Here is a 14,054-nt window from a genome sequence, read left to right on the forward strand (position 1 = left end):
AAGTAGGGTCACATATAAAAGTAAAGGATGTACGTGTGTACAGAGGAGCAACCTGTGGATCAGATCATTTTCTTGTAAAAGGCAAATTTCTCATAGTGCCTGCCCCTCAAAGAGATAGCAGTGACGATAGTTGTGACGAAAGTAGATATAAGGCTGACAATCCAAAATATAATTTGGAGAGTTTTAATAATGATTCAACTGACTTTCTCTACAAGTTGAGGCTAGCAGGCAAAATGCAACATGAGAATCAGACAGAAATAGAGGTGGAGGAAATGTACAAGAAGATAAAGGGAGAGTTGCATCAAGCAGCATTAGAAGCTGTGGGAGAGGTGGAAAGCAAGGGATCATACAAAAACTCATATTGGTGGGATGAAAATCTAAAGTCGCCAATTAAGGAGAAGGAGACGTTGTATCAGAGATGGCTAACAACACATGATCCCGAAGACAGGAAGGCATATTTGAGACAGAATTACCTTGTTAAGAAAGAGGTGAAGAAGGCGAAAAACAGATTTTGGGAACTAAAGTGTTATGAAATCGAAAATATGTCAGGTAGTTCAAAGTCTAGAGAAGCGTGGAAAACTATCAGGGGGCTGAGAGAGGATCGTAAAGAAAGAAGGCGAATACAGGTTATTGATTCAACAACATGGAAGGACTATTATCGGGATCTTTTGACGGAAAAAAGACCAATATTTCAAGAAGTTGAATATTGTCATGAAGAGGAAGACCATCCTATGCCAGAAATATCTCTGGAAGAAGTGGGAAAAGCCTTGCAGGGGATGAAAAAAAACAAAGCCGCGGGTCCTGGAGGTTACCTATAGAATTGCTGAAATTTGCTCCAAGCGGCATTTTAGAATACCTGACAAAGTTGTTCAATCGATGTATTTCCACAACAACGGTGCCTAGAGAGTGGAAAGAGGCTTGGATCACATCAATATACAAGAAAGGGAACAGAGCCGAGTGTTCAAATTACAGAGGGATAAGCATAACAGCAGCTATGGGTAGACTGTACGGACGTGTTTTGAAACAAAGACTTGAACTGGAAATGAGGGAAATAGAAGAGCAAAGTGGTTTCCGTGCTGGTCGATCATGCACCGATAACCTATTCTGTATCAAACATCTGATGGAGAAAAAATTACAGAGAGGAAGAGAACTTCATGTTTTGTTTTGGATCTGAAAAAAGCCTATGATAGTGTTCCAGTGAATAAGATATGGGAAGCTCTCAAAAAGCGAGAATTAGTACTCCCCTCATCAATGCCATAAAAACTCTTTACAAGGATAGTAGTAGCAGGATAAAGATTGGAAACCAGCTGTCAGAAGAGTTTACTGTAAATAAAGGCCTTAGACAAGGTTGCCCCATCTCACCCACGCTTTTCAAGATATACGTAAGCCAAGCCTTGGAGGTGTGGTCACGCAAGTGTAGAAGTATGGGTGTACTACTAAATGAAGAAAATATATATACTCTACTATTTGCAGATGACCAGGTCCTCCTAGCTGAAGATGAAGAGGATATGTCATATATGACAAGGCAACTCATAGAGGAGTATAAAAATGTGGCCTGGAAATCAGTGAAGAGAAATCGCAATATATGGTGGTTGGAGGAGAAGGAAATTCATTGAACATTGACGAAACCACGGAAATTGCAAATGTCAAAGAATGCCGGTACTTAGGTATGACAATAAAAGATGATGGACGGGATGAGAGAGAGATTGGATACAGGATTGCAAAGGGGAGAGTTTTAACCAGGAAGCTACATTCAATACTTGGACGGATGATATATCTGAAAGAGTAAAGAAACAGGTTTTCAAAACAATTGTGATGAGCTGTGTAACTTATGGGGCGGAAGTATGGACATTAACCAAGAGACTAAAACAAAGATTATTGGCTATGGAGATGAATTACTGGAGAAGATGTTGCCAGCTGACCTTGAGAGATAGGGTGAGAAATGAGGTTATAAGGGAGAAAATGAAATTGGACAGGTCAGTGGTGGATGAGGTGGAGGAAAAACAACTGCAGTGGTACGGACATCTCAGAAGAATGAGCCCCAGTCGCATACCAAGGAAGGTATATGAGTGGATTCCGGCTGAGAGGAGGAAACGAGGACGACCACGAACGGTTTGGCAGCAAAACATAGAAGAGGCCATGGAGAGCAGGGGCATCCAACAAGACGTATGGAGAGATAGAGGCAGATGGCGTGTTGAGTGCGGGAAACGGCCGGGAAGGCTGTAAAAACCCGCGTATTAGGTATTAGGTTAGGTAGGTGTAGCATGTAGATAATCTTGGGAGTAATGAACGATTTTTCTTTTTAAATTGGAAAAAATGACACTTCTGTCAACGGTGCTTTGCGAGTATCAGTTTTTGACTTGATTCCCACTGTATTACAACCTCGTAACCAGCGCACAATTCATATACATATGTGGGCTTCATCAGCAAAACATCGATTGAGAAGTGAGAATTGTGTCCCAGCCATCATTTAGACAATTGGGAAAACAAAATGATGAAATGAAATGTAATATATTCTCTACTGTTATGATGTTATGATTGACAAAACATATACATAGTTGTTATATTATACACTAGCCGTCAGGCTCGCTTCGCTCGCCATATCCGTCTAGCAAGGGGGCGGAGCCCCCTGGCCCCCCGACTGGATCGTCCAAGCATGAGATCAGCAGGCTCGCTTCGCTCGCCTGCATTCTTCATTCGAGCATTTTATCATATGTTAGGACGATCCAGTCGGGGGTCCAGACTAAACGTCTGGCTAAACGGATATGGCGATCGAAGCGAGCCTTACGGTTAGTAATATAATATTCCCAAGAATAGCTCTCTCTGATTGAAGTAGCAGTGCCCAATCAATTTTTCCGCGATAAATGCATTTCAATCTTCAACTTGGTGTCAACCTAACAAAGTCAACTCAACTTAATGCAACCTGACAAAATTATTAATTTAGTTACCAGTTAACAACTGTTTCGAAGAGGGACTCTCTCTAGATTATAGTTCTATATTAACATATGGTATGGATATTTTCAATTATAATTAAGAGAATAAGAAGAATATACATGCTAAAAGACGAACTTTAAACCCTTAAAAACCACCCTTAGAGTTGAAATATTGCCAAAAGATTTCTTAGTGCGCCTCTAAAGGGCCAACTGAACATACCTACCAAATTTGAACGTTTTTGGTCCGGTAGATTTTTAGTTCTGCGAGTGAGTGAGTGAGTGAGTGCCATTTCGCTTTTGATATATATATAGATACAAAATGGCATACCTTAAATTACATACTATATTAAAATAGTCAATTGATAAGGCGGGGTGCGACTCAACTTCACTAAATTTTCGAATATTATCAACCCTGTTTAAACAATATATTATCTATTTATTGAGATACGATAGACAATTTTTAGGGCAGTTGATGGAGAAACAAATCTAATTTAATCGCTGTTGAATAATGTTATTTAACGGAACCAATACAACGAGTTCATTTTTAGGTGGTTGAGTTTAAACGGACTACCATGCAACTGATCCTCAGTATATCAAATTGCTTCTCCTTGAGAGTAAAATGATGAACCATGGATCTGTTACATATCATTCATATATGATTCCACAATGAAAAAGTTCAAGACTATGAATCGTACCTTCCGCTGATACATTGAATAAAAAGGGCATTGAAGTCATCATTTGCCAAGACTACAGCTTCCTCTAATCAGCCGTATAGACCAACCATTCCATTCATCCACTCTGTGTTTGAGTAGACTGTATCAGGGTACAGTCACCTCCATCACTTCATCGCGATTGGGTGGGCGCTCAAAGACGGTCTCCTGACAAGAATAGAGCAAGAGCGAACATCCTTCCACCCCGGGGGACACGATAGGAGACAAAGAAAGGACGAAGAAGGATAGGAAGGACGAGTGAAGAGGGACGGTTATTGATCGCCTACTCCTGGGTCCCCCCCTCCTGTCAAGGATCCCCTTGACTTGACTTCCTCCCCCACCCCTCCTTGCCCCTAAGGACACACAGAAGTCCTTCTTCCTTCTCTCGTCTCCTTCGATTCTCTCCTCTCCTGCCAGAAGGACCAACATGCCAGATGTGGCTCGTCCTTACTGATATCCTTGAAGTCCTCTCTTCGAAAAAGTTGTTGCTTCATTCTTGGTGCTTATTTTTGTGTATTTATTGTGAGAGAGATATCGTTTCATGAAGTTATTATACGGAATATGCTGATCTGGAACCAATGTTACATTGAATTTCTTGAAAGTTGAATGAGAAAATCTGAAGAGAGTTCAGTGAAAATGTTACTTCATTTCTATTTATGAAACCATTTTGATATATCGCGTTTGACTTATATGATTGTATTCATCGTTGATATATCAGCTCATTCTGGGAAATATGTTCAACTGTATCTCATTCTATTATTGAAATTTTTTGAAAGTTTAACGAAAAAGATTGATAGACTTATTATGAGTAGCCTTTTTCTTCTTGAAAAACATTATTATTATAACTGTGGTTATTATTATCGATTAGTAACCAAATCAGACTAGAACCTGGATAAAACAGCTCAGCCTGATCCCAATCTTTATAAATGTAGGCTACAAACAAGAAAAATTAAGTTAAAAAATTTATTTGTCCCAACTATTTATAGAATACATGAACATCGGAAGCAACAGAATAATTGTCTAGAAATACATTATTATGGAATGACATAAATATACTGTGATAACAAATTATGTAACTAAAGTTCCATGATTCCAGATAGACAAAGATTTACTTTGCCAACAGCTTGCACATATAGCTAGTCACTGGTCTATGCTATCTGAACGGCTCAACAGAATTTCTATTTGTACATGATAAGAAACATAATTCAACTAATATTGAACAATAATAATTTCCACCCAAAAAAATTATGCCAAAAATATTTATGCTGAACATGCGTAAAAAATATCAAATCACATGTTCAGAAATTCAAGAATCCAATTTCAGTTGTATTTTGATTGATGTTGTGGTATCACTCCTGAATTGCTAAAAGTATATTGATGATGTGACTCATGCTACGAAAACTTGTCTCATCAATGTTAAGTAATAGTAAGATAGTTAGTTTGTTATGTTAGTGTGTTAAATATGATAAACAGTGATTGACAATTTTGACAATCATCCTATATCTCATTTCTGTTTCATTCTATTGAAAAAATCATAATTTCTATTCTTCCGCGATGTTTTGACTGTTAATAAAAAATGGTTGGATAAACTAATAAACGAATGAATGAATGTGTTAATGAATTAATGAATCTATAAATTAATGGATGAATGGATGTACATGAATTGAGCCTACTAAACCAATCCTCTACCATCAATGGAGCTCTTACAAAGCACATAGCTGGATAGCAGTCAGTAGCCTCCAAAAACTCTACATGGCCGGTCAGAAACGTTGGAAAAATCCCAAACACAAGTTTAGAATTAGCAAAGGTACAAAGTCAACAGCTTTGCTTGCTTTTGAATCCCAAACCAACATGACGTCTACATTGAAGGGTAGATAAAGAGAGAGAGAGGTATATAGAAGAAGAGATAGAGAGAGAAAGAGTGAGAGAGAGAGAGAGAGAGGTAAGGGTCAGGTAATGAACAACCTGAGAAATTGTAGAGCACAAGAGCTTAACGAACGAGCGAGTGGGAGTCAGAGCACGCTCAGTGCGGTTAGTTGACCGCGTCTAATCCGGACTGGTTTAACTGCGGTCAAAACGGGGGTTATGAAACCCCCTTACTTGCTAGGGGGGAATCAGGGGATCATTTAAGAGGAGCGGCGTTGAGGTTGAATTGGTCTTGTTTGTGTATTATCTGCTGCTTGAAATTGCTGGGTAGAGATTGAAATCCCATGTGGCTGGGCCTATCTATCCTAAGGTTGTATGTATAAACCTTGGTTATATCGTCTCTGGAGAGAGACTTGCTGATGAGCTTTGGTTAAGATGGTGATGATTATGATGATGATGATTTTGATGATCTGCTGAGGACCAAGAGTTGCTCAATCACAAAGATTCCAGGGTTGACTAGAAATCTTTTGTGAAAGTTATAAAATTTATCTATGGAAGATATTCAATCATTAACTTCTCATTCTTTAAACTATTTATTCATAAAAGAAACGAAAACCTGTTCAGGTTTTTCCATCATAATCAATTGACAGTTAACTTTAATAATAAAACCTAGTTTTAGGTATCGACCTATAGGTGAGGAAGTAGAACATAGACACTGTCTATTAAGGAAAGTTTTATCAGTAAAGCATATTCACGATTCAAAGAAAAATGAAGAAACTATGTTTTATAAACATTTCGTTTATAGACTATGAATAAGATTAATTGGATTTGATCAGGAGAATTTCTATTGATACATTGTTTCAATCATAAAGAGATTTTTATTCTATGTATCAAAATTTTAATTCAAACTTCAATCTACATTATAAAGAGCTCAGCACAGTATTATTACTGCAGATACTGCTGGTGAGATATTGTGATCGTACCTATCCATAATGAAAACACTGGGATTTTGTCAAATCCCAATTAATGATAATCATCACACTGATGATAACAGCACCATTGGTGTCGAAACATGTTTGTTATTTTACAATAAATAAGTGATATTGTTCGACAAAATCCCAGTGTTTTCAGAATTATTACTTGTAAGGAACAAGCTATATCCTTAAAGCAATCCAAGGTATTCAGGTACGAGAACAAAAACAATAATTCAAGAACATTGAAAGATGAGTAAACGAGAAGAAGAGGGGGAAAAGGTGGAATGGGTGATAGAGAGAGACAATAATTCAAAAACTGTGGAAAGGTAGAAAAATAGGAAGATAAAGAGGAAAACATGTGTAAGAGATTGCAAAAGCGCTAAGAAAAGCCTCAGATCCGGAAAAACAGATCTAACCAAGCAACAGTTACAACACACGTCTGTTTATTATTTTCATCTTTTCTTGAGCTTTTCCTCGCTTTTCCGCCGACTCTGCTCTCCTTTCTTCACCCCATTTTCACGTCAACCCCCTCCCTCCATCCAAAACTTCCTCCCTGAATAAGAGAGAGAGAGCCACTCACCATTTCATAACAAATGTATGAAGAAACTGCTATTGATGCAGAAACGTTCTCTTTCAAACCCACATGATTTTCAGTGTTCTAAAACTCTCTATGAATTGATCCTCTTTTTACTTTCACAGAGTTATTAGAAGTTCAGTCTTGAATACTTGTTGTAATGTAATGAATGACAACATCCTAATCGCAGAATACATATTGCAGTAATGCAAGTATCCTTTCATTTCTTCACAACACAAATATCTTCAACTCTTCAAGAGCCTATTTCAACTGTAAATTCCAATAGCCCTAAAGAGAAAAGTGAGTATGTGATGCAAATCATCTTATACAAGACTCATGCATTCTCATGTTTGAAAGATGAGCACTATGAATAAATTTACCTCAATTTCACGATTTGGACAAATATTTTCTAAGTAAAATAACGGAAGTTATAACTAAGTCTCCATTATCATTGTAAGCTTTGTAACTTACTCTTTTTCTCTTATGACCGAAGAATGCTTTATCTCTTGAAAACAAGTGAGGATTCCTATAGATTCCGGGGGCTGCATTAATGAACGATTCTGAAGAGAGTCAAGAAGCAGCCTTCGTCCAGTAGTCAATAACATGAATAAATCAGAATGATTCTAGTGACTGGTTGAATGATTTTGATTGGTTAACGAAAGTGTGCTCGACAATGAGTTCCCAGCTACATACGAGAATCAAATTCCCTTGATATCCTCTTTCCAGCTCGTATTGAAAATTATTCAATATCCACCAATATTCCAAGTGCTTATTGTGTTTGCTTAGAGGTTCACATCATTTTTCAAACGCAAAATAAGTTATCCACTTACAAATATATTCTTTGAAGTGGAAATCAAGTGTTAAACTTTCCTTCTTTTCCGATTCGGGGTATTATCCTCAAAAGGAAAGAATTATAATTGGCAGTAGACGTCTATGGCAGGAGAAGTAAGACTATTGATTGCAGATGAATGTCTAGAGACAGCAAATGGACCAATGGACATTGCAACAAGGAAAGAAGCTGATAAAAGTGACTAGAAGACGAATTGAGAGAATAACCAGCAGTGACATTCGTCGTTCAATGTTTTTCAATCACCCTTTCTGGGTGTCTGTCCCCTTATAGCCTACATCTTCCATCCTGGATAGTTTTCTTCTACTTTTTATCTTTCTTGTTCTTCTTGTTTATATATTCTATTTGTTTTTCTCTTACTTCTTTTCTTCTCTTTCTTCTTGTTCCTCTCATTGTTCTTATTTTTGTACTATTTTTCTTTTTTTCTTTTTCGTTCTTGTTCTTGATCTTGTTCTTGTTCTTGTTCTTGTTCTTCTTGTTCTTCTTCTTCTTCTTCTTCTTCTTCTTCTTGTTCCTCTTCTCCTCCCCCACCTCGTCCTTCTGCACCACCTTCTGCACCTCTTCCTCTTTTTTCATTATCCTCATTATCCTCATTTTATTCTTTTTTCGCATCTTATTCTTTATCCTCAACTCCTCATCCAACCACTCATTTTCCTTGTTAATACTGAATGAAAACGACATGATATTGTCAAAACGACTGATTGATTAGAACAATTCGAGATAGTAGTTTCGTTTATTACACCAACATCAATCGCTAGTGAACCTTGAACAATCTGTTATTATTCCCATAATGTATCCTTGAATTCAGTTCCTGTGAACTCAATTGAGGTCCACGTTATAATTGCAATGCTATCCTTGTCTATCATTCAACAAAGCGGATAGCGCTATCTCTTTCTCGCTTTGCTCTGTTGCCAGATTTGTTTTTAACAATGTAGAAATATAATTAATTAACAAAATATTTTATCTTGATTACGAAAATTCAGTATGAGATCATTGAAAAATATAATTTCTTCCTTTAAAAAATTAAATTGATTATTTTAAACGAGAATTCACAGTTAATGATCAATAAACCGGTATCAGTTACCCTCCAGAGAAGGCATTGACAAGACAGAGGATCGGCAACATTGTTCTTCTATCTTTCTCCACTGCAGCCATTGTAACGAGGACCTCACTATAGTTTATTTTCTCAGCTCACTCTCTATTTCATTATTTTTCTTTCTCACTCGTATTCTTTTCCCACACATAGTTTTTCTTTTTTCATGTTTTTAAGTAATTTGTGTTATGTGTACAATGGAATGAATAATTTTTGTCCAATGAATCTGAGATTTCATCTCAATTTCCTCCAGCAAAACACGGTATGGAATAGATATACACTTTATGAATAATATAGACCTATCAGCATTGGTCGAATAGGAAGCATCGATGTCATTTTTAAAGGAATATAACCGGGTTGAAGTGAATTCGAGAGGATAATGCTGACGGTTCAATGTGAAACCCACTACGCTAGTGCTACCTTCGAGCTCTCTCAGCGGTCGAAATTTAATCAACAAATCGTCAGAATCGTGTCACTCGTTTCATTGTTGGGCGCTAAAAAATTCCGTTTGTGAATTGGCAACACTGTCAATAGGATGAGGCCGAAAAGCTGCTTTCATTTGTCATTCGCAAATCAATCGGCGCTCTCCTATTGGCATAGAGCTGCACGGGGAAAATTGTAGCAATGGTTCGAAATCAATTGGAAAACGGCTCAGAAAGTAGAAGGATTTTGCTTGATTATTGGAGTGTTATACAGTTCATAGATGTCCCCCTATGCAGTGTTATGCGGTTGCTGTTGAAAGCTTTTTCAAAAAGATCCTTAAGTTTATCTAATCATTATTTGTATATTATCGTTATTTTCATTTATGATAAATTCTATTATTGAGAGGGAAGCAAAATATATGATTCATTGTAATCCTCCCAAATTTCCATTATTCAAGTTGATAGATGAATCTAGAACATCATCAATCAGGAAAAGGGCTTGCTCTAATTCAGATCACATCACTTATATTTATTAAATTTATTGCTTGTTTAACTCCTGTTACACTTGTTATATTAATGCATTACAACTCAACTTAACTCCAACTCACGCAATTCTCTGAAATTTAAAATTAAAAGAGTGTAATTGAAACCTCAATTTGTAAAGTGACAAAAGTCCATTGCTCATCATCAATCTTGATCTTAAGCATCGAACGAACATTTTTGATGAGACTACTCAGAACTAGAAAAAAGTAAAATCATTCGATTGAATAAGCTAGTATTGTGATAACGCGAGGGTTTGAGTTCAACTTAGGTGGGTAATAGATTTGGTATAACCCTAGAAATCCATTGACTACTTGAACATACTCAAACATTTCAATAACATCACAAGCTCAGTAGCTTCCCTCCATTGGGGTTCAATTTTTACATAATAAAACTTTTTTTAAACGAAATAAATCATAACTGTTCAATAAAAAATTAGTTAAATGAATGGTTGAATAAAAATAGGCCCAAAATAGAAAAAAACACATCAATTGACTTGAAATAATTTCGGTTGTTACATCATCAGCGATTTCTCGTAAAATCGACTTTTGGCAATTTGAACCATATAACAACGCTAACCACGTTCAGTTGTAGATATGATTGAATATTATCATTGTGTTTCATACTGGTTCCAAACGAACAGCTGATATCTCTCCTAAAGACCTTAGACCCTCATGCACCATCTAGGTTTAATCGGATACATATCAGCTGTTGGTTTGTTGGAATGAAAAATATTATGATCAACGCAAACATAACTTACTTTATGTAAGTTAATCGTAGTTTAGCGTTGATCTTATACGGTGCCAAATATTACCCTGATTAGTAAACGTTTTCAATATGCAAGTTGTTACAACAATTTCAAATGAAATTGTTCACGTTCTCATTAAACACGTCCTCTCTGATGTTGGAGGGGCAGAATAGGCAATTATCTTTGTTTCAGTCTCTGACTATCGTCTGTTTGGTATGCTACACGAATGTTGAATTATTTGGAGAAGAACGATCACATGCAATCAACAGCAGTTTAACACTTGAATTGAATCCATGGTTCTACATAATATTTTTATGTTTTTTTTAGAGTTTTTGTGCATGTAATATGACCCTTAAATAGTGCAATCTCTCAATATATGTGAGTTGTTACGACAATTTCAATAAATGAACTCATTCAACACAAACATCATCCTACGTTAATGAAGGGGTAGGATAATTCAATTGTCAGAGGTATGTAGTAAATCAATAAACTATAAAAGCTACTAAATTCCACTCCATAACTCGCTGAGAAGCCATTACGACTCAAACAGTTCCCAGGTAATAACTCTCGTTTGTTCATCTTATCTATAGCTCATCTACGCGATCACGGAACCAATCATTGCATTAATTGAACGATTGACCTTGCATTTTGATGGTATTGAAGACAACTAAACTGAGAGTGAGTTGTTAATGTGAACTGACCTTGCAAGTTGATAGCGGCGGGGAACATGGGCGCACGATGGTCCTGGTGATGCGGTCGACCCATGACGGAGCACTGGTTGGGCGCACCTGTGAGGTGATGGTGGTGTCCCATGGCGGATGCGCCCGGGTTGTAGGTGCGCGCCATGCTAGCCGCGGCCGCCGTGTAGCGGTAGGACATCTGCGAACAGGAGGTAAGGTCGCCGTACGAACAGGGTACACCCAGACCCGAGGCGTCCATGCCGGATGCGCCTAGGGAGCAGCTGGATGCGTCGAAAGTGGCCGCCGCCTGATTTAGATAAGTGTAGTCCATTTTAGAGCCTTAGTGAAGTGTCAACACTTTAAAGCTTGGGTAAAACTTGAAAACAATGGGGTGAAACCCGACAAGCAGATTACAACTATGATCAGTAATAGCACACTGATTAGCTGGTCAGATATTCTAAGAAGAGTCTGTGTATCTGTTATAAGGAGAACTGGAGATCACTGTACAGCACTGTAAAGAGTTGCTTAAACTAGGAAGTACTTTTTGACATTCATATGACGGTGAAGCTAGGAAGAGTACTGGATATAACTGGGGAAATACCTTTTAAAACCGAATTGAAGCTGTAAAGATCAGTGAATTGGAATATCTGTTCGAGAACTTGAAAACACTAAAAAATAGTAATTGAATCTGAAGATCATTGATTAGAGCCGGTGAAACACTTGAAAGATTCTTTGTGAACAAAGTGAAGCTGGAAACATCAGTGGGTAAAAATCTGTTCAACTACTCCAAAACACTAAAAAAGTCCAAGTATTTGAAGGGTTCGTGTTTGACGAGAACTGGAGATCACTGTCGAGCACTAAAGGGAAGAAAGAGTTCACTGATCAGCTAGTCAGGACCTCCAGAAAAGTCCGTTTGCCTGATGATGTGAAAAAATAAAATTGGAGATCTTTGATTCGATAGTTGGTTTGTACCTTGGACAAGTGACAAGTCTTGAGTAAAGTACACAGTGCGAAACGATTTTAAATTAGATCTTGGTAAAACTAGAAAATGGACTTGATGAACTAGAAATGAGTCGACTGAGTTCACTGATAAGCTGATCTATATAGTGAGGATACCTGTTCTGGAATAACACTAATCTTGAATGACTTTCAAGTATGGAGAGATCACTCAGAGTAAAAATAAGATAACTCGTTGATTTCTGGTGTTTGGATTTCACGTTTTCTCTCCAATTTCAACGACTCCTCTCCTTCGACTTGTTATCACTCTCCAGCTGCTTCAATTCTAACTTCATTCATAGCACGAACTTGTAAATTATTGATGCTTGGTTATAATGCAAAGCGTCACAGATATTGATGTCCTCATCAATAATTCGTAGGTTTCCCACAGGTTGTTTATGGTATGACGCTCCAAACAAACACTCTTGGACTGAATTAATATGGTGTTCCAGTAATGAATTAGGTAACTTTGTAGCTTCTCGAATGATTATATTCCTTATCCAAACTTGATGATGATCACAGTAGTTCAACAAAACTTTTTCTACTCTGTTATAAGTCTAACTAGGAACGTACAGAACTGTCAGTACTCTGACAACTACTCTCTTTTCTTGCAATATATTTAACATTTAATATATGTTTTATATCGATATATTCAACCACCATCATCTGTCTCCAAAAATCGTAGTTCTCTCCATGATCAAATCTTCACTTTTGTGTCTTCTAAACTGCGATATTAAACTGGTTCAATTCCATTCACCATAATCAACAAACTTATACTTCAGATCATTTATGTAGATTGGATTGGATTGTTGATGGGACTTCAGTATTGTAGAATTTCTTCTATAAGGTACCTTGATCTAAATTTGAATGGAAAATCTCACTTCAAACCACAAGAATCTTGTTTGGAAATGAGTGAAGTTTTTGAATAATATCAAGGTCGGTTATGTTGGGATTTTCCACTTGAGTCCTCCTAAATTTAAAGTCTCCAGTCTTCACGTTCCAAATAATTGCTCTTATTTGACCCTCCTAATGTGTTGTATAAACAAACAGTATTATAATCAATGTTTCAACTACAATTTCAAGTAATGTTAATCAATCACTTTTGGCACAGTTCGTATCGTCGCCCCCCGGATTTTGATCCCCTCTTTCTTAGCCGCCCGCGCACACACTAGCCACGCGACGTTGATCTTATTACGGCAACCAGTCACGGCAGCTGGCCTACAAACGGTATAACACGATTCTGAGAAAATTCGACTGGTGGCCTTGAGAAAAACGCGCGGGGGGAGTGTTTCCCAAGAAACCGCCGACGCTGCAATTTTACGACGGAAGCGATCGCCGCGCGAAGGTTTTAAGTTATTAGAACAGAGCAGACAGCCTTCCGCTAGCTGGGCCGGATAGAAATCAAATGATAGCCTTTAATTCAATAACGGCCCCTATAGAGAAGAGCATGGGGTGGCTTGGTTAGGGGTGGACCAGGTGGAGGGGGAATGTGGGAAGGGCTTACAGTCAGCTGGGGAGTTTTGATTGGCTGCCGGTTCCCCCACCACTCGCCTTCTTCGCGGCTACTCCGCAACCTCCCTTTCAGTTGAGTATGGTCCTTCTTGGATGACACATCCCTCCCCGGGCAAGTGGGGACTACACTCACCCCTACAGCACGACGAGCCTTCCCCC

General features: G+C 37.8%; 1 protein-coding gene across 1 annotated transcript in view; it reads right to left on the bottom strand.

Moving 5' to 3' along the window:
* LOC111052150 (paired mesoderm homeobox protein 2A-like) overlaps nucleotides 1–13,759 on the bottom strand; it is a 74,465-nt gene extending 60,706 nt beyond the window's left edge. Inside the window, exon 1 of the mRNA XM_022338785.2 lies at nucleotides 11,409–13,759. Within this exon, the coding sequence (XP_022194477.1) occupies nucleotides 11,409–11,718 (310 nt within the window). The 5' untranslated portion in view covers nucleotides 11,719–13,759. The remainder of the gene's footprint in view (nucleotides 1–11,408) is intronic.
* Between the last annotated feature and the right edge of the window lie 295 nt (nucleotides 13,760–14,054).

This window comes from Nilaparvata lugens, chromosome 12, assembly GCF_014356525.2.
Source record: "Nilaparvata lugens isolate BPH chromosome 12, ASM1435652v1, whole genome shotgun sequence".
Taxonomy (NCBI): Eukaryota; Metazoa; Arthropoda; class Insecta; order Hemiptera; family Delphacidae; genus Nilaparvata; species Nilaparvata lugens.